The following is a 21006-nucleotide window of genomic DNA, read 5'->3' as shown; positions in this document are numbered from 1 at the left end:
TGAACAAAAATTCAAGCTTAGCTGAGAGAATTCCCTCTGAAAACTGACAAACTGATAAAAAAAAAAACCTCTGAAAATGGAAAAACTACAGATCTGATGTGGTGATGCAAATTGGGGCGATCGTGGCTCAAGAGTTGGCAGTTCGTCTTATAATCGGAAGGTTGCCGGTTCGAGCTCCAGCTCTGACAGTCTCGGTCGGTGCAAGTTTCCTTGGGCAAGACACTTCACCTGTTGCCTACTGGTGGTGGTCAGAGGGCCCAGTGGCAGCCTCACCTCTGTCAGTGCGCCCCATGGTGGCTGTGGCTATAATGTATAATGATTGAATGTAGTGTAAAGCGCTTTGGAGTCCATAGGGACTAAGTAAAGGTCTATACAAATACAGGCCATTTACCATTAAAGAAAGCTGGATTTTGCAGGATCATTTGTGGTGGAAAGGTTTTCCACCTAAACGATTAGTTTAATTGTTGTGCTGATTTCATTTCAGTTTTGCTCCGTTTGCCATGCTTTTAAAGTACTTCTCATTATACAGTCAAACATGTTATTAGGTACATGTAACTAGTACTGGGTTGGAGCCATTTTTGCCTAAATTCTTCAATGCAAAGATTCAATGGGGTCCTGGAAACATTCCTCAGAGGTTTTGGTCTATACTGACATGATAGCATCAAAGAGTTGCTGGAGATTTATCAGCTGCGTGTCCACAATACAAGTCTCCCATTCCAACACATCCCTGAGGTCCATCCATTTTCTTCCACTTATCCAATTAAGGATTACGGGGAGTGGGGTGGGTGAAGTCTATCCTAGCTAGAATGCAACAAGAGGCAGGGTACACCCTGGACAGGTCACCAATCTGAAACAGGTCTAACATACTGTAGACAGACAGACAGCCATTAACACTCACATCACATCACCAGTTAACCTAACCCCACTAACTGAATGTCTTTGAAGGAAGCTGGAGTCCCCAGAGATAACCCATGCAAACACGGGAGAACATGCAAGCTCCACACAGAAAGGCCCCGGCCAGATGGCGGTAACTCTGGAGGCCATTTGAGTACAGTGAATTTATTGTCATGTTCAAGAAACCAGCTTGATGATCTGAGCTTTGTGACATGGAAGTTGCCATCAGAACATAGCTACATGTGGTCGCCTTGATCGTGGCTACTTGCTTAAATGCATTGAGTTGCTGCCATGTGATTAACTGATTAGCCGTTTGTGTTAACGGGCAGTTGAGCAGGTGTACCTAACAGAGCGAGTAGTGATGCTGTAAAATGACACAAATGCATCTTTATTCCCTGTGATTACACACATTCTCGAACAAAACCAAAATGTTTTACTGTTCGGGCTCTCCTATCCCTGCTCTTTGCTAACAGTCTATATATAATAAATAAATGTCAATTACGGTGCTTTTGTGAATATTTAAAAACCAAAAAAACGAAAATCGAACAAAAAAAACCTTGAGGTCTACTTAAACTCTTGTCTACTTTTATGCTTTCAAGGCTTCTTGCTCTTGGTAAAAGCAAGGGAAAACTGAAAAGAGCAACTTTTTAAAATGAGCATTTTAGAAATATTTTAATTTGTTTTCAAAAGATAAATCAATAAAATAAAAAAAATAAAAACAAGATGATCACACAAAAAAAGCCCTATGCAGTGTTACCTATTACCACGTGGTGGCAGCATTGCGCCATATGTGTAAATGGAAACTTACTGTGATCTCTCTTTCTATGTGTACAGTTAGGTTTTTGAGCTTTATACATTGAAAACGTAAAACATGATCTCCCACTATGTGTGTACAAAGGTCTGGTCAGCTCTTACAGGAAAACACATCGAGTCCCACTCTAAGTAACGAATGCTATGATTCATAAAACAAATCTTTGAATCGTTGTGAGCCATTTCTGAAGTACTATCATGCCAGCCAACGGCAATGACAGTATATGATTTTTAATGTATGAATGTTTTTCTGTGATTAAATGGGAGTAAATGCAATAAACCACCACTTTCTAAAGCTGAATCTAGATCCAAATCTCTCAGAAAGATACATGGACAGCTTCAAGGATTTTTTTTAAATGTCCTTTTATCCTTTATACTAGCTTTCTTATTTTATTTAGTTATTTTTCAACTTGTTCTCTTACCAGAGAGAGTTTTGGGGGGGGGGGGGGGGGGGGGGAGAGAGAGAGAGAGAGAGAGAGAGAGAGAGAGAGAGTAAAATCACTGAACAAAGACACCAACATATAAATCATGTTCTTGGGAAGAAAAGTTTTTCTTTTTAATTAAAAGTCACATACAAAAGGAATATTCCACATTAGGTTGCTATAAAACGTTCATTTGTACATCTTATTATACAGATCAGCACAGCTCTGTGGTAAATGACACTTTAAACCTTTACTCTAATAAATGCATATGAATTCAATAAAAATGTTCACGCATCTGTGTTAAACAAAATTCAACAGATGTTGCACACATACAGGTCAAAACATCTGAAGCGTCACAATAGTTTATAAAAAGACACCTGTGTTATTCTATTTGGATGCATAGCTTTAAGTACAGTTCTTACAAGGCTTTTTTAAACATTTTTTTTAAATTCATTATCCAAAAGAAGGGGGGAAACCACTGAATTGAAAACGTCTTATCTGTAGAATCTGTCTACGCAGTAAAAATCTCAGAGCCTAGCAGGCAAATATACTGGCTTTTGAATAAAAAAAAAATTCTGACTGTATCTGGAAGAAAACCATGACTTAAGTGCAAAACCTTTAAAATATCAGGAAATGTTTATCTATGTTGCCATTTTTGCTGGCTGAGGATTGAGTTACGCCGAGTTCTGTGATTGTACTTTACTTGCTCAGACTTCCTCCACAGGTTTTCTCACTCTCTCTATTTAAAAACTACATTCATCAGGCGCTGTAATGACAATATACTTAGCCAAGAGGTAGGCTGGAAAACAACCATCAGACACGACACTGATCTGCAGCCAGAACCAATAAACATTTGGCTGCTTTAAAAGTTGAAGAAGGAAAAGCTGGTGTCCTGTTGTGCACACGAGAGAAGTCTGACCTCTCCTGTTCTGCTCCTCATTTATCAGGGAAATCATCTAAGAAATTTACCGTCAAAGGATGGCAGCAAAAAAACATCAGGTAGCTTCAAAAGGAACAGAACAAAATGCTTGTGCTCCAAATCAAACAGCCCATTTTACAGATATGGAATATGAGAAGATTATTAAGTGGCCACTAAATAAAAACAGGGAATCAGTGCTGGATTTAAGAGAGTTTAGGTCAGGTTTGCAAGAACAGAAATTCTCAGTGTTACTCACTTTGAGCAGTGCTCATTGGCTCAAGTTTGGTCACTTTGTAATGGTTATATTCAAAACAGCGCTGATTTATTAGCTGCAGAGCATTCCGTGCACACGCACTCGATTTTCTGCTACAACATGTATACAGTTTTAATAGAAATGGTAGAAGCTCGTTCTGCATACTTATTAGTTTTTTAGATGCTGCAAATACTTTAAACTGGAAGTTTATGAGCCCCACTCTTAATTTTTCCTAACAAGTAAGCAGTTTAATAGTGGCCATGTGACATCAATAAAGTTATATACTGTTAAAAAATTTTTAAACAACACAATACAGACGTCTTGAGTCACCGTCTTTATATTTTGCTTCCAAGCATGGTGGTGCTGAGAAATACTTCTACAAAGTTTTCCAAAGGTCTTCCAGAGTTTTTCTTTGGGCACTGGCTGTTTTTTCCATTCATTTTCAGTTCAATCCTTGTACCCGACTACTTTCAGGGGAAGGCTGTTTTCTTTGTTTGGCCATATATATGAATGATTGAAGCATAAAAGGCACCAAACTCGAGGGATGAAGCAGTGTTGTGTTCATAAAACCATCAGACCTGTTTCCATTGAGACAACTAACAGACAACTTAGCAAAGAACCAGTTCTAGTTACAATTCATCTTACAGCCATCGATAAAGCATGGTGGAGGCTGTGTCATTGTTTTAGGCTTTCGATTTAGCCAGTGTAGTAGGAGTCATAGCCTGGCCTTCCTAGAGCCGGAGCTTTAACATTACTGAATAATCATTCTGACAGAAGAGCCAACGTCAAACGAATATTTGGGAATAACTGGAATGAAGAATAAAGGTGGTCTTATTGAATATTGACTTTCAAACACTGCTTATCAATTTCCAAGCAAAATATAAAGAAAAGAAGACTTTTGCACAGTACTGTAGAGAAAGACTTGCATATACTGAATATCCTGCATTTTCATAAAAGAAACAAAGTAAGTAATTTTTGCCTATTTGTTAAAAGCCATCTTCACATGTATCACAACTTTCACTTCCAGCTCACAGCAATGTCTAAGCGTGACTTAGTTTCAGTACCTCTGGCTGTCATGTTGATTTCCAAATGGATTCACAGTTGCAGTGTTTATATTTGACAGCAGTTCAGCCTTCGGAAACACTGGTCTAACAGGGTGCTCCCTGTTTTTTTTTTTTTTTTAGAAAAAGCAAAAACATTAACAGTGCACGACCAACTGCAAGTGAAAAGAAGCTTCTGGGGAGTTTCTACATGGGGGTTACAAAAATAATGTCATCTGAAAACATACTAGCAAAGCTCATTTTACACGGTGGAGACGCTGTAGGCTGCAAAGTGTTTCACTTGGTGAACTCACAAGGCTTTTAATTGTTAACTTTCTACGTCTTACTTGAAGATGGAGAACTGACTTGCCTGCTAGTGCAACAAGAACGGCAAAGAGAAATGCACGCTGGTTACTGGAAGGTTTTTTTGAGGTCAGGTTAATCTGTGGAAACGCAGAGGGTAGAGAAGCAAAAAAGATATTTCTTAGGAAAATAAAAGTGTAGAAGAAAAGCTTGACCTTGGTAGTGCTTCTGTATGAAATTGAGTTTTTGTTTACAGCTGTGGAGCTGCACAGGAGGGTCAAAATAAAAAAATTGCCATGCCAAAGATAAAAAGATTCAAATAGTACTTTAAAATTCCCTGAAAGAAGAACTCTGAGCTGTCTTTGTTAGATTTCTACATCAAGTCCTTCTTACCAGACTGTTTCTCTAAATACAAAGCTCCCCTCATTCTGAACATTTCTGACATAATTTGATGTTATATTCCTCCAGAAAAGAGAAACTTTTGACCTTGAAAGTCTGCATTTTCCATGGAACGAAAAACAGCAACCCACAAACTGCCCTGATAATTAAATAAACAGAGTACACCGCTTCTAAAAGGAAGAAGTACAAGCAAAATAAATAAAAGCTGAGTGATGTATTCCTGTGTTAAGCTCAAAGATGAACTGGTAACCTCGGTTTTGAAGAAACACGAAGATCACATAATGAACCTCGCGCCCTGAAAGTGTCTCAGCTTTTCTGTGGCGATTAATCTACACGGGGGGAACAGAGCTGCTGCGTTCCTGCCCCACCTGAGAGAGATTTTTTGTTTCATATCAGGTAAGATGTGATAATATTCAATCCCATTTGTGCCACAAACATACCGAGAATCAATTTAGAGATAAGACACTCTTTCTTTTTTTGTTTTAGTGGTGTGTTTTGAAGAAACACCGTGGTGGAGCTTGCACTGAAATAAATGAATACACAAAAAACTCGAGAAGGTCAGTGAGAATGAAGGAAATGCCTGCCAATTGCCTTTTACTTGAATTGTCTCCATTTTTTTCCAAAGTTAAAACATCAGAGTAATGCGATTACAGCTGTAAGTCTGCACTTACAGTTGCGATTTATGACTTTGGTGACATTTCTCAGTTTGGTTTACTCACTTTAAAGTTTCTCTGCCCAGATTTCCTGTTTGCTCCACATGACACAGTGACCACAGCATTACAGACAGTGGCTGGACCAGCGTCCTTAAGGGCTGGCAGCCAATCCATCCATCCATCCATTCGCTTCCGCTTATCCTTTTCAGGGTCGCGGGGGGTGCTGGAGCCTATCCCAGCTGTCATAGGGCGAGAGGCGGGGTACACCCTGGACAGGTCGTCAGTCTGTCGCAGGGCCAACACACAGGGACAGACAACCATTCGCACTCACATTCACTCGCACATTCACACAATGGCAATTTGGATTTTCCAATTAACCTATCCCCTCAAGCTGCATGTCTTTGGACAGTGGGAGGAAGCCGGAGTACCCGGAGGGAACCCACGCAAACACGGGGAGAACATGCAAACTCCACACAGAAAGACCCCGGCCTGATGTTGGAATTGAACTCAGGACCTTCTTGCTGTGCGGCAACAGTGCTAACCACCGTGCCACCGTGCTGCCCTTATCACTCAATCATGAGTGATAATTCTAAGTAACCAATCAAACTCTCCAAAGCCATACAAGTGTTTTCAATCATTGGGGCAGACTGAACATCCTTCTTGTTGTTACCTTAGCTTTGTAGCGTATCTGCCTGACGCAGCCAAATGTCTTTCTGTTCTTTTTTTTAACTAAACCAGTCAATATTTTTTAAAAAAATGATACGTTACAATACAAATAATTCTTTTTCATGCGCTGGTAATAACTTCAATATCAGTGAAAGTAAAATTTAGTTTATTAGATGTTCATGATACTTAAGTAAAGAACTTTGATGTTGTCTTAAGAGCTTAAAAATAAGTGAATTGAACTGAAAGAAGCCTCTTGGAAACGAGGTGAAATGTTTCCAAAAAGTCCAGGTTTCAAGCTCTTACACAGACACGATTTATGTTGATAACCATTTGTTAAAAACTGTAAGAGTAAATACAAGTATGCAAACATATTTCTTTGGTCAGTTACTCTGATTTGTTTCTTTCCTTCTTGTACTTGCATGGCCCAACGTGTCAGGAGTTCTGAAGGATTTACAGATGGCTTTTGCACATGTCATCCCAAAAACATGGTGATTTTTTTTTATCTGGCTGTTGATAAAAGTTTCTGGTTTATGGAGTGCTAAAAAGACTCATGTGCCAACAAATTCAGAATCCGACTTTATCTATCCATTCAGATTCCTGTAAGATTGTGCAAATTTGCACATATTAAGATATAATGCCTCACTTGCATATTGAAACATTATATCCTTAATGTAAATAATAATCTGGGTAAATTTCATGTTGATCTATGAGTTTTTACCCTGTTTACCTGGACGATGCATGATATCTGTCATTTATCACCTGTTTCTACTTGTAAAACTCTCTTGAATAACTGCTGCTGCTGAGGGCTCATCCCTGTCAGACAACTCTAATAAGAATGCACAGTCCTCCCAGCTTTGCTTCTTCTGCCTCATTCATTGTTTTTCTGTTCTTAATTGCTTCTTTATGCCTCGTTATTTTTAATTAATGTGGCAAGCTCATCTTGCTTCACTAAACTCTGACATGAACCATAATCTGACATTTAATTAGCCAAAAGAACTGAAAATATCACTTGTTTGGACCAGTTTGCTTAGAGACCTTTGTAGAAACCACAAACTGTAAAGGTTTACAGCTGAAAAGGTGAAAAAAGGTAGATTTGTTCAGGCCAAAAAAATTCAAATTTGTATGTCTTTAGAACAGTGAGTATATTTATATATATTTCAACATCAGAAAATTAATATTAAAACACATATTTTAAACATATTCCCAGCCATACAAAACAATACCTGACCAGCCATCCTTGTTTTGATTTTTTTTTTAAATTTGACAAGATCACAGCACTGAGTCCCTTTCCACTGTGGCAAATGTTCTATGAGTGTGTACTTGTATTTGGGTAGCACCCCCTAATGGTGATGTGGCAGGGGGTCATGGCTGTGGCTCCTCTGTATGTACGCCATTGCATCCCTGTATGTGAGGGTCAGCTGTGGTCGGTCGTACATCTCACTGAGTGCCTGAAACTTTGGGCCCCACCGCGAGAGTCTGTCATAAACAAAACCTCCATCATCTTCCTCCTCTTCCCCGTCGTCCTGATCACCGTCGCCTGTGTTGATGTTTCTATGGGACACTGCGGACCCCAGTGAACTAAGGCTTCCTGCCGACGACCCGGAGCCTTCCACGCACCAGACGTGGTAGGCGTCTGGCGGGAAAGCCTCATTGTCATTGTCTGCCTCCCAAATGATTCGCGCCACGTAGCTTCTAAAGTCCACGTGGGAGCGTGAGCCAGGCGGGGCATCAGTGTAACTGCCTACGTCGCTTGTCTCCACGTCTCTGTTTACATGAGCAGTGTAATTAGCGTAGGTTGCATCGCTGGTATAGTTGGCGTTGGCGGCATGCTGATGGTGGTGGTGATGTGGGATGCTGAGGTAGGGAGCACCTGAGCTGCACGAGGAACTGGATGGATGAACCTCTTCCTGGGAGCCCGGTGAGGATTTGATGAGCGGAGCGGTCGTGCAGGAGGATGACTGAGACAAACTGGAGCACAGTGGACGCTTCAGCTCTGTGATGTCATAACCGTTCTGGAAGGACGGAGGAAAAAAGAAGATACATGGGTACCTATTAAATCTGATGCTTAATTTTAAAAATTGTATTTTTTTACTGTAGTGCCCCTAGTGGTCAAATAATATAATTCCACATTTTGGTTTTACAACTTCAGGAAGGGGTGCTAGGCGAGTTCATACACCAAGTCTGGTCATAATACATGAAAGATGCTAAGACATGACATGACTTCGTGTCTGAAGTCATGTCATGCCATTGACCACTGTCAACTGGGTTTTTCGAATTTAACTTGGTCTGATGGTGGGTCACTTAATTACACAAATGGTTCCAGCTTTGGTGGCCCTTGAATGCTAAAAACAAATTAGATAACTTGTTTACATTATACATGCTTCCCTTAGGCAGCATCATTAGAAGACATAGCATACATTTTCACTGCTATGCAGATGACACCCAGCTCTATCTGTCCATGAAGCCAGATAACACACACCAATTAGTTAAACTGCAGGAATGTCTTAAAGACATAAAGACCTGGATGGCCGCTAACTTTCTGCTTCTTAATTCAGATAAAACTGAGGTTATTGTACTCGGCCCTGAAAATCTTAGAAATATGGTATCTAACCAGATTCTTACTCTGGATGGCATTACCTTGGCCTCCAGTAACGCTGTGAAGTCATTTTTGACCAGGACATGTCCTTCAATGCACATATTAAACAAATATGTAAGACTGCTTTCTTCCATTTGTGCAACATCTCTAAAGTTAGAAATATCCTGTCTCAGAGTGACGCTGAAAAACTAGTTCATGTATTTATTACTTCCAGGCTGGACTACTGCAATTCATTATTATCAGGATGTCCAAAAAACTCACTGAAAAGCCTTCAGCTAATCCAAAATGCTGCAGCAAGAGTACTGACAGGGACTAGAAAGAGAGAGCAGATTTCTCCTGTTTTGGCTTCCCTTCATTGGCTTCCTGTTAAATCCAGAATTGAATTCAAAATCTTGCTCCTCACATACAAGGTCTTAAATAATCAGGCCCCATCTTATCTTAATGACCTTGTAGTACCATATCACCCTATTAGAGCACTTCGTTCTCGCTCTGCAGGCCTACTTGTTGTTCCTAGAGTATTTAAAAGTAGAATGGGAGGCAGAGCCTTCAGTTTTCAGGCCCCTCTTCTGTGGAACCAGCTTCCAGCTTGGATTCGGGAGACAGACACTATCTCTACTTTTAAGATTAGGCTTAAAACGTTCCTTTTTGCTAAAGCATATAGTTAGGGCTGGACCAGGTGACCCTGAATCCTCCCTTAGTTATGCTCCAATAGACGTAGGCTGCCGGGGGATTCCCATGATGCATTGAGTTTTTCCTTTCCAGTCACCTTTCTCACTCATTATGTGTTAATAGACCTCTCTGCACTGAATCATATCTGTTATTAATCTCTGTCTCTCTTCCACAGCATGTCTTTGTCCCGTTTTTCTTCTCTCACCCCAACCGGTCGCAGCAGATGACCCCGCCCCTCCCTGAGCCTGGTTCTGCTGGAGGTTTCTTCCTGTTAAAAGGGAATTTTTCCTTCCCACTGTCGCCAAAGTGCTTGCTCATAGAGGGTCATATGATTGTCGGGTTTTTCTCTGTATCTATGAAGCACCTTGAGGCGACTGCTGTTGTGATTTGGTGCTGTATAAATAAAATTGAATTGAATAACTGTTCCCAATTAGCGTGCCAAATTTCAAAACTTACTTACAAAGAAGAAGAAGAAACACTGGTTAGTTGTGGCCTCAAACACAGGATGTTTGTAGACTATTATTTGATTACCTGAGATGCTAAAATGCATTTTTGACGGTGAGGCCTTGATTCTTAAAAAAAAATCAACTGTCATGTAAAATGCAGAACATTGTATCCATTTATTGTGTGTGTGTTTGGTTCTGTGTACCTGGTCCTGCTCTCCTCCTCCCTCTTCATTGTAGTTGAGAATGTTTTCTCGGATGTCCTCCCAGCTCTCATGCTCAGCAGGGATGTGGTAAACTCCTCGCTTCCTGAACTTATTTCGGCTGCCTTTTTGGTTCCACACTGTCACTGCCACCAGCACCGCTGAGCGCGCACACACACACACACACACACATGCACAGAGGAGGATGGTATGAATATGCATCTCTTCGTAAATGTGCTTCTGCACCACCGGGACAGACATTAGTTTCCTTCCTGTATATTTGAAGCAGTGGCTCATTAAAGCTGCTCTGTGGAGTCATTTAGCCTCAATAAATCAGTACCAAGTTCATTTAGAAACATTAGTATAATTACGGCAAACAGGTGAAAAATAAATGAGGCAGCCATTGGGAAGAGTATCAAATTCTAACAGCTTTCTACGCAGCATTTTTATTGAGACTACAAGGTCATTTGTGTTTCAAAAATCACCTAGAAGATATTTAATCTGTTCATGCGAGACGAAATGAAGGCTTCTGATGGAAAAACACAAACCATAACACAGTAGGTGTGAAGCTGAGGGAAACAACCGTTCACTGGTTAGATTAAGTTGACTTATGAACAGCTTAAGGGGCGAATGGTTATTTTGTAACATTTATTTAACTGAATTCTCTTTGCGTCACCACAGCTTGTATTTTTAATGATTAGTGCTCCCAGAAAAAACTGTTGATCTTCAAACAGTAAAGGTCTGCAGTGGAGATTCGACCTGACCGGGCTGGATGTATGCACACACTTTTTTGCCAGCTTCCATCTATCTAAATAAGTTTAATTTCTGTTGATTATGCTGCCAGTGTCACTCAGAGATGAGTCATCACATGACTCATACTGAAGTCAGATGTGAGTCATACATTTGGCAAATTTCATCTCCTCCTACCGTAAGCCTCTGGTCGTAACCTGAATCTCTCAGCCAAGACTCTGATGGTCATACCACAATCTCGGCTCATAACCAAGGCGATCTGGCTTTTTCTGTCAGGGCCCTCACTCTTTTGAATATTCTTCCCTCTTTAAAGACACTTTTTTTTGTGAGCATGCTTCTTCTGTGCCTCTAATTTAAGTTATGCTGATATTCTCCTTTATAATTGTTCTATCAACTTCTACTGCTGAATCTTTATTTTAGTTAACCAGTTTGTGGAAATTTGGATTTTCTTTATTCCCCACTTTTAATCTTCTTGTGCTGCCAGGATTCCAACAACTAATATTGTTTCATCTTTATCTCCTCTTAAAGCATGAGTGCTGTCACCCAGGTTGGCACGTGCTGAGATGTGACCCTCTGTTTTCTGAGACAGAGAACATTAACCTTTTTCTCCCTCACACAAGACTTTGTCCAGCTCACTTCAGCCTCTTATTTCTGACTGGCTTCCTCTTATAAATAGAAAGTTTGAAAAGTAGGTGTGAGGGGCTTGAGAGATTGTTACCCACCCTCCCTGAAATCATCAAGAGTCAAAAGTAGAAAAAACCCCCAGTCTATCTTAGAGCGGTCTACAAAGAACACTTGTACACATGCTGATCTCATTTACTGAAACATTAATCACAACAGAAACGAAACAATTATAGATAAATTTGCAGAGTTTCAAAATAACCACAGTTTTAATATAAACTACTAATATGCCATCATACTTTCCTGGAAACAAAACAACAACATAAATATTTCCCGTACTGTTAGTTATATTGTGTAATTCATGACAACATCAGAGTTTATTGTGTGAGGTTTGATTTAGTTCAGTAAATTATGTGTCATTCAGATGACTATAAACCAAAGAACTTTAGCAAAGTTTACCTCATCGTACTCTCTCTTAATTTCATTCTGTTAATGACTCTCTTTGCTCTTACCGAAGAAGACGAGCAGACACATGCTGATGGCCAAGATGGAGCTGGGGCTCAGAGCGGGCAGCCGGTGACCTTTGACCTGCCCCAGCTCGCAGCGTTGACCCCTGAAACCCTCCTGACATCGGCACCGGTAGCTATCGGGTGAAAGCGGCTGGCAGACACCACCGTTACGGCAGGAAGAAAGTCCACAGGGCGACGGCGCGCAACGCTGCTGACCTGAGTCGTCAGTCACGGTTACCTGACTACCAGGACACCTGGGACATGATGGAGAGCAGGACAGATGACAACGTTAGTTAGATGTGGCACTAAAATGGAAATAAATTCTTGGAAAACTTTATGCGTGACCTCATAGGAAAGACAAAAAACGTTTAAGAAACAAAACTGCTAAAAGAATGAATTAATAGCTTCCCACCAGTGGAAGCTATATAAGTGTGCTGCTTTGCGTTTGTGTGTCATTTACTTGCACTGGTGTTTCCTCCATAAGTCGACGCACCGCAGCGGGCTGCGGCAGGGCTGGCTGCTGCAGGCATTGCTAGAGCACCCTGAGGTGACACCACGTCTCTCCAGCACCGTCACCAGGTCCCGGCTCTGGCCATCCAGAGGCAGGACGTGACCATTAAATCGAACATCCCGCAGACAACCTGTTTGCCAAAAATTCCTGTTTAGCATTGCGTCCAATATGGTTTTTAAGATAAACTATTCAAAAATAATGCACTTGTGATGTAATGAGTGAAACTCAAAAGCTAAACTAACTAATTGCAATGCTTTATCTTGAAAGAACAATTAACACAAAAACTTAAGGAAAACACAATCATTGCTTCATTTCTGAGTTATCTCTGAATTAAGCATCTGCACAGCTATAAAATATTTAAAAACTGAATTCTAAGTTTTCTGGTAACATTGTGAAAGCAAGAATAAATCCGAAGAGAAACACAGTGTATTTCAAGAATTTAAATACTTGTTGCCATGGCTGTCAGGCACTTAAGAGTCATTTTACTCCATTCAGAACTCACTTGAATAAACAAAGACTTTTTTTCTGAAATTAGATTCAGCTCTCACCCTGGAAGTCAGCCTTGTCTGGTCCATTACCAACCATTAGGCTGGATGGATGAACCATGATCTCCCTGCGGCTCCCCAGGCGGGCCTGCACTTCCCTCGAGCCCCCGCCGTGCTCTAACCGCAGGGTAAACATGTTGTCATAGCGACTGAGGCTGACCAGGACCCACTGCCCGACATCCACCCGCTGGCCGGGAAGCCGCAAAGCGTGAGCGCCGTCACCAAGGTTGGCACGTACTGAGATGTGACCCTCTGTGATCTGAGACAGAGAAGAACATAAACCTTCGAAAAAAAGCTGCTGCTCGGGGATTTAAATTCTCGCAACAAAATCTGTCATGTGGGGAAGTAAAAACTGCCACCCATTGAAAATGCATTCATTATCTAAAAATGGTGCAGTAAAAGTGCAGTATTTGATAAAATGGTTAAATGTTCTTTAAGAAAAAGTGAGATTATCTTGATAAGTGGATGCTGTTTAAACTGTGATATAAGCAGGCTTATTTTTGAGGATAGCTATCATGTGAAAGGTTAGTCATTGTTGTTCTACAGGTGGACTGACCTCCAGTACGATGTATTCATTGGTCTCCCGGGACGTCACAGACAGCAGGGTCCCTGAGGTGGCTCTGGTTCGGACGAGCAGCTGAATGTTTGTGCGTCGGGAGATGCCGCCTCCTCTGAGCTGAAAGCGCACCACACTGCCCGAATCGAAGGAGAACTCTGGCATGGCTGAGGGGGGAGGAACATATAAATGTTTAAATTGTTTCACACAAAAGGACGAACTTGAACTATTAATCTTCTTTGCAGACTGAAAACAAAACATGTACACATAAGGAGGTAATTGTTTTTCACAGACTGTTTGGCCTGACTGCTCTCAGTCAGATCTAACAGGTACAACACTGACTGCTTCAGCAGCTTAATAATTGTGACATCCACAGCAGGATGTCACAATTATTAAGCTGACCACAGAGCCCTGGAAAAGGAGTCAGACTCTCTGTGTGTGCTATTTTAGGCTGACGGGCTTTCTTTGCTCCGAAGTTTCACAGCTTTTATGAAGGTTTCTAAAATTTCCAAGGTCCATAGATCTAATTCTGTATTCCCAAAACTAAAGATTTAAAAGAGGAAACTGCACTGATATGGACTGAAACGCTCTGACCCTCACCCCTGTCACACTTGTGCCCCGTGTATCCAGCGTGGCACTCGCAGCTGAACGAGCCCCAGTCTGCGAGGCAGGTTGCATGAATCCCACATGAGGGTCCCGCCGCCGTTACGCACACGCCGTCTGTGAGCTTACAACCTGGGGTGCTGTCCACACTCTCACCGGGAGATGCCAAATCATACACCTAAGGGACAACAAAAGAAAGGAGGGAGATGATTATTTGTTGAAAAAAAATATTTACACAAATTTTCTTTTATATCCAGCAAACTTTCGTCACATGCTTTACAAAGGAACCCAGTGCTGCCTCTGGTCATGTGATCCAGGCTGCGCACACAGCCAAGTATAGATCAGAGAAGTTTTTTTTGTTTGTTTTTTTTAAAAATTCTACCGTTTTCCTTCTTTATATCTGAAATAGAACAAAGACCAAATTTGACATGCACTGAATTTCTAAATGTGCCCATTCTTTCTGGTTGGCAGCCATTTTCGTGCTGTGTCAATCTACCTTAATGCATGAGCTACAAAAATGTGTTTTGAATTTTTCTGAGGGAATCAAGAAACCAGCTTTGATTACAGAACAAAGAAAAGCATGTAAGGCGGGGGGTTCTGTTTCTGTCTCTTTTAAGGTTTTAAAAGCCTCTTTCTACTGTCATAAAAATTTGGCTTTGAAAAGTGAAACTAAAGGGGTTCCTCCTCAATGGAGCATGAATGTGCTCAGCAAACCTCCCACAGTTCCTCACACAATATTTCTTCTACATAAAAAACAAAAACAAAAAGACCCCAATTGCTTCCTAATGGTGGCGCCAGTTGAGTCATTGTATCAACACTGTAATTGATCATTTTTGAAACGTGATTTAAAAATGTTGGGCTGTATGTTGTTGATGCAGAGCTTTGAGCTTTGTGAAGCTGTGAGGCTTCAAGTGTGCTAATCTAGTTTAAAGTGGAGCTATTATGGGTTTCTTATCTGTCATATACAGTTGGATCCATAATTTTTTGGACAATGATGCAATCTATTGTAATTTTGCATCTGTATATAACCCCACTGGATTTTAAACCAAACACTCAGGCTTTCAGCTTTATTTCAAGGGGAGTAAGAAAAAGTATATCTTTAACTGTGTAGGAATTACAGACTTTTTTTTTTTTACATATACAAAGTCATACCAATTTCAGAGGCTAAAAATAATCAGATTGACAAGCAGTCTGATAAGGCCAGCTCTCGGCTCTTGATGATGATTAATATTGTCATCTCAGGCCCACAGCTCTGGCTATGAGCACAGAATCTCCACCCACCTGATGTTCAAACCTTCTGTTTATAGAAGTAAACCAATGAGAAGAAAGCTGGCTTAAAGGAAGCGTGAGGAGCCAAAAGGGCTTCTTTCAGACAAATGATGAACCGAGGGGCTGTACCAGTTCCCAGCATTAGATAAATAAGGATTCATTTGAGCTGATTTGAGCAAAACTCGTCAAGCACCAAATAACAAAAAGATATAGCTCGAAATGAGCATAGAAAAAATATTTATGTCTATAAGTTTAAATTGATTTAATTTGAACTTGGTACAAAATAACAGCTAGAGGATGGAAAATACGCTGATACCTTCATGCTGGGTTATGCCAACTTACCATATTTAGAAAGAATAAATGTAGCCAAACCTTTAATTACTCACAGAGGACTTTTGATGCATGCTGAAGGCAACAATAGGCAGGTTTTCTCTCAAGATCAGTGTCTCTGCTTCTGTGGTTACTGCATGAGCTCAGAAACTGGGGATCTTGTACATGTATATTTATTGATCTTGAATGTATGAAAACATTAAGTAAACCCCATAGCACGGTTAGAACATATGACCTCTATGCTCACAGGGCACAGCTCCATCAAGCAGTCATCGCTTACAAACGCACGGTAAACTACAAACAGATCCTGGTTAACTGACACCTCCAGTGAGGTTGTAATCAAACAAAATGACTGCTTTGAATCACTTGCTGAGTTTGTGAGACTCCCCATTATCAGTCACTGCACTGTGTGGAGTCCTGCTTGACCTTTAGTGCAAGAGCACTGATATTGCCCACTGAAAGAAGTCCAGCACCCCTCTCACACTCTTCAGATTCACAATAAATTGCATACATGAGGTTAGAAAAGGAACCACTTTGCCATATTTGCCATATCTACCTTCCCTGTTTGGTGCATGTAGAAACAAAATCTTCAGTCTTCAATTAGAATTTGATACTTTATTAGAGTGCAAACACGACCACTGGAAGGTTAACCTTTAATTACCTTTAATACCTCATTATTATCACTATAAATCATTTTATGTGGCAGTGTTTTGCTAATTTAAAAAAAAAAAAAAATTTAATACAAAAACTGTAACTCATCCACCATTTGAAGGCAGAGTTAATCTTACTCCTGTAAAATCAGAGCATTAGACTGAAGGAGGCATCCCCAAAACACAGGGGATTGCGGTTTGAATGAGGTGCCACAGTGACAGGCTGATGGTAACATACTTCCATATCTTCTTGTCTGAAAGCTGGTTGAAATCTTTCCAGGGGACTATTTTGGGATATTTGAGAAGTGACTGAGGTTTGCAGCAGTAAAGGAACCACAGCAACACGCTGAGCTTCATGAGGACGAGGGAGATTCTTTTCATTTATGTTACATTTTGGACTGTGATGTTGTTATGCTGGCCTTGGCTGAGGAGCCGAGCCTAGATCACCATCTGTCCAACCACCATCCCTGTGGTACTCACAGGCGCACAGATAAACACCATCACCATCCACCAAGGACTGCAAGTGAATACATGCATGAACAAACACAAACAGGTGCAGACCTGCAGACATTAAAACTGCATTTAAGAGCCAAGAAAAACATACACACACACAAAAAGCCTAATGATCTCTGGGATTAAAAACAATCATTTAAAGAGGCTTTAAACAGAGTATGGCTATTAAAATCTAATCATTTACATTAAGGCTTTTTGCCCCCAAAATTTCACACACACATTCATGTCCCCACAATAGGAACTCTACAAACCAGCATGCTCATATTGTAATATTACCTGACTGTCGACCACCAGGTTGCGGATGCAGCCAGTGAAACTGCGGTAATGTCTGTGAGGGGACATTTCCTTCACCCCTCCCAACTGCAGAGGCTGGAAAACATTCAGATATCTGAAGAGGAGAAGAAATAAGGAAGGGAGGAAAAGAAGTGGAGGATGACAGAAGAAGGGAAGAAAAACAGAAGTAGTCAGAGGATGAAAAGCAGAGTTGGGAGGATGATGTGAAAGAAGAAGATTCGGAAAAGGAAAAAAAAATAAGGATGAATTGAATGAAAACAAAAATAAAGGAAAAAAGAAAGCAAGAGAAAGGTGAATTGGGTTTTTCACAGCAAAGTTTTAGATTCTCTGTGTTAAATTTGTAAGTAAGCAGTGAAATCTGGGGTTGTTCTTACTTCTGATTTCCAGGTGTCTCTCCTGCAGCTCTACAGCTGGACTCATCTGTCTCCAACTCATTCACAGCCACCCCTCCACACTGGTCCAGGATCAGCTGGACAGCCTGAGGACAAACAGAATGCACACCGTTACCTCATGTAACCCACCTTTTCCTCCTATTTTACAAGTTTTTTGATTTCCTGTTCCTTTGTTTCTTTTTCATTATTTCCACCTATCCAGTCATCCTTCCATGCATCTGCTATACTGCAGATAAGTCTCACCTTTCCGTCACTGATGATGTCGAGGCGATGCCAGCGTCGGTCGGTGACAGTGGATTTGGGTGGAAACTGCAAAGTGAGTGTTCCTGATCCGTGGTTTATGCTCAGAGCTGGAACGCCGTTTCTCAACTCTGAATGGGGAGTTGAGAATATTATCTTTGTTTTCTCTTTTCCATCTCACGGTAAACACACATACGCATACACACACACACACACACACACACACACACACACACTACAGTGACCCGAATACAAAATCCCAACAGGCCTAAATAAACAATAAAGTCAAGTCTGTAAACATCAACATAACAAATGTGTAAAACAGGCTGGAAAATATGTTTAGAGCTCATAAAGTGAATTTTGAGGGCTGCCTTACTTAAGTTGATGTGTGCAGTAAAATTGAACACAGCTTTGGGTCATTTAATACCCACTATGACAAAAAAAATATTCGTTTCTTGTGTCTTAAAAGTTGACGCATGCCCTGACATCACTTCTCCTTATTGCTACGTAAGCTTCTGGATCCCATCAACAACTGCAGTAAGCCACTTTATCAATTTTCTCTGTGTGACTCTCCCAATATCCTTTCATCTGCTGCTGTAAAATGTGTGGGTTTGTGTCTATGTGTGTATGACCTGATCAACCTCATAGTCACAATATTGGACATGTAAGTGCAAAAACGCTTCAGAGAGATCAATCCTGCAACTATCTTTGATTTTCCCCTCCCCGGACCACTGCAGCAACAGCCTGGGTTCAATAATTACATAACTTTAATGCCACAAGATTATGCAAGAAGTGTTCGAAAGGCCATCTGCAGGCTAATCCATCAGCACCACATTAGGGCCACTGGGAGCTGACATTAGAGTTTATGAAGCTCCTCATCCACTGAGAAACTGTCTATACAGCAGCGGATTGATGAACGCTTTGTGTTTGCTGAAAAGCAGGACCGGCAGCACGTTCCCATCAGCACTGTGAGATTAGTATGATTGTTATAGAGCTAGGAAGTTAAAATAATTTGTCAGCTTTCAGCAAAAGGGTACTGAAGTTCAAGCAGAATGTGTTTGCTGCAGCAAATGAGCCACTCTCAGAGACTTCTGCAAGCATTGCAATAATCACCTCTGCTCCTCATTTTTCCAACGCTTTGTTGGTTAATAGATGATTCTTTTTATCTATATCATACCAAACCTAGCTGAAAACTACAATGACTAGCTGATAGTTTAAGAGTTGATAAATAAAATCAGAGCCATCTGTACACTGAAATGTGCTGTTAGCTTTGAATCACGACAATCTCTTTGCTGGACCAACATGGTGGTTGTGTGGTCCAAAGCTTATGTACCAAAGTGTTGCACGTTTATATTTTTTATTTTGCGTTAAACTGAAAAGTTAAAGGACATCACAGGTCCAGTAAATGAAATGCATTAGCCACATCAATCATCCCAGAGCACACACTAAACCTAATAATTTAAATTTAATTTGATCATTTTCAGCCTTTGTTCTCACAAACACCTTCCAGAGAATCGATTAGATAAAGAATTATATTTAGACAGTGGAATTCAAAAGCCTTTACAGTAACGATCGAATCTAACCTCAAATCCACATATGTCATATAACAGTTCTGACTTCAGAACATCTACAGTACAATGTGCCACTTACCAAGAACATGAAGTTATAAGCTTTATAAACATGGAAGAAAACCCATTAGATCAAAGGCCTTACTGTATAAACTGTGTTCTAATGTCACCTAGTGCATAATGGAGCTGTTGTATAGCTGCATGTAATCAGTGGTGCATTTTCTGATTCTTTGTTGGTTTTGTCACTAAGTCTTAAGATGCAAAGAACACCAACAGAAGGTTAGTAAGGGTGACTGTAAATCATTTATTTATTAGACTCAACACTGGCTCACACTTTCATGTGTGTTTTTGCAGCTATTTAAGAGCACCTTTTACTGTCATACTGACATATTCAGGCCAAAATTTCTACTTCCTTCCAAGTGGCTAACTTGAACTGAAATTACTAGATCTAGCCTTATTAGTTTATTTGAAAATACTGACTGTTTGATCTTCATAGATCTTCCGAGTAGAACTCTTTGGATTTGTGTTTTAATTGAGTTTGACTCCAGAGCAAAGAAAGTTAAGATGTTAACTCTTAATCTACAAAAGTAGAAGCTTTACACAGAGAGCCTCAGCGTGAAACTCACCAATGGCAATGAAGTCCTCCTGCTCCCCAGAGTGAACATTACCAAGCGGCCCGTTGTAGAGGAGCAGCCCATTGGCCGACTCAGCCAGGAACTCCAGGGAGATGTGGCTCTGATAGCAAGGTTTGATGGGAGGGAACCAGGCGTAACCCTGGCCGCCAAAGCTGTGTTTGGTCTGCTGACACTCGGGGCCGTCGTACATGGGAGGACACTTGCATCTGAGACAGAGAGTTAATCTACTTTATTTTCTAATTATATTATTTATTTTATTATATTTCTTATTAAAGACTTTTTACTGTCCATTAGTACTGCTGCAAAGCAAATTTCTTTTCTGACAGGTTCAAATGAACTGAGAGAGATCGACAGACAGAAAGATAAACAGAGACATAATCCACATTCAAGAAACCTTAATAGAAATGCTTAAAAAAATAATATAAAATATATATTTGCCAGTGTTGATAAGTTTTTCAAGTGCAAGAAAAAGAAAGAGAGCAATGGAGAGTGAGCCATCTGTCAGATTTAGCAGCTGAAATGTTTCATCCAGTATCTCAACCATTAAAATCATGTGACAATTCAAAGTCAGCCAGCTTACTTTCAGCTGAAAATGAGGCTTTAGAGTGTTATTACTTTAAGAGAAATCTTCTGCCTCTCTTTCAAATGTTTGACAGATATACCTAGAGTTAACCACTGAACAAATACAAAATTTCTGCGAGCTTCACAAGGTGACTTTAACTGTTCAGGGCTTGAATCTGCCGCATACGA

The 21006-nt window shown here is 40.5% G+C and overlaps 1 protein-coding gene across 1 annotated transcript in view; it reads right to left on the bottom strand.

Annotated features, from left to right (window-relative positions):
- Nucleotides 1-2145: 2145 nt before the first annotated feature.
- The window catches only part of LOC146699079 (neural-cadherin), an 82461-nt gene continuing 63600 nt past the window's right edge, over nucleotides 2146-21006 (bottom strand). The window contains exons 22-32 of the mRNA XM_085472604.1: nucleotides 20248-20462; nucleotides 18057-18184; nucleotides 17796-17899; nucleotides 17404-17515; nucleotides 14363-14543; nucleotides 13763-13929; nucleotides 13210-13465; nucleotides 12611-12791; nucleotides 12154-12404; nucleotides 10274-10431; nucleotides 2146-8371 (exon numbers count right to left, since the gene is read on the bottom strand). Of these exons, the coding sequence (XP_085328730.1) occupies nucleotides 7700-8371; nucleotides 10274-10431; nucleotides 12154-12404; nucleotides 12611-12791; nucleotides 13210-13465; nucleotides 13763-13929; nucleotides 14363-14543; nucleotides 17404-17515; nucleotides 17796-17899; nucleotides 18057-18184; nucleotides 20248-20462 (2425 nt within the window). The 3' untranslated portion in view covers nucleotides 2146-7699. The remainder of the gene's footprint in view (nucleotides 8372-10273; nucleotides 10432-12153; nucleotides 12405-12610; nucleotides 12792-13209; nucleotides 13466-13762; nucleotides 13930-14362; nucleotides 14544-17403; nucleotides 17516-17795; nucleotides 17900-18056; nucleotides 18185-20247; nucleotides 20463-21006) is intronic.

This window comes from Copadichromis virginalis, linkage group LG11 (genome assembly GCF_057382275.1).
Source record: "Copadichromis virginalis isolate Kocher_CV1m ecotype Utaka linkage group LG11, C_Virginalis_male_GT1.1, whole genome shotgun sequence".
NCBI classification, from domain to species: Eukaryota; Metazoa; Chordata; class Actinopteri; order Cichliformes; family Cichlidae; genus Copadichromis; species Copadichromis virginalis.
Note: the sequence above shows the minus strand (reverse complement) of the source record. Positions and strands in the feature narration are given on the sequence as shown.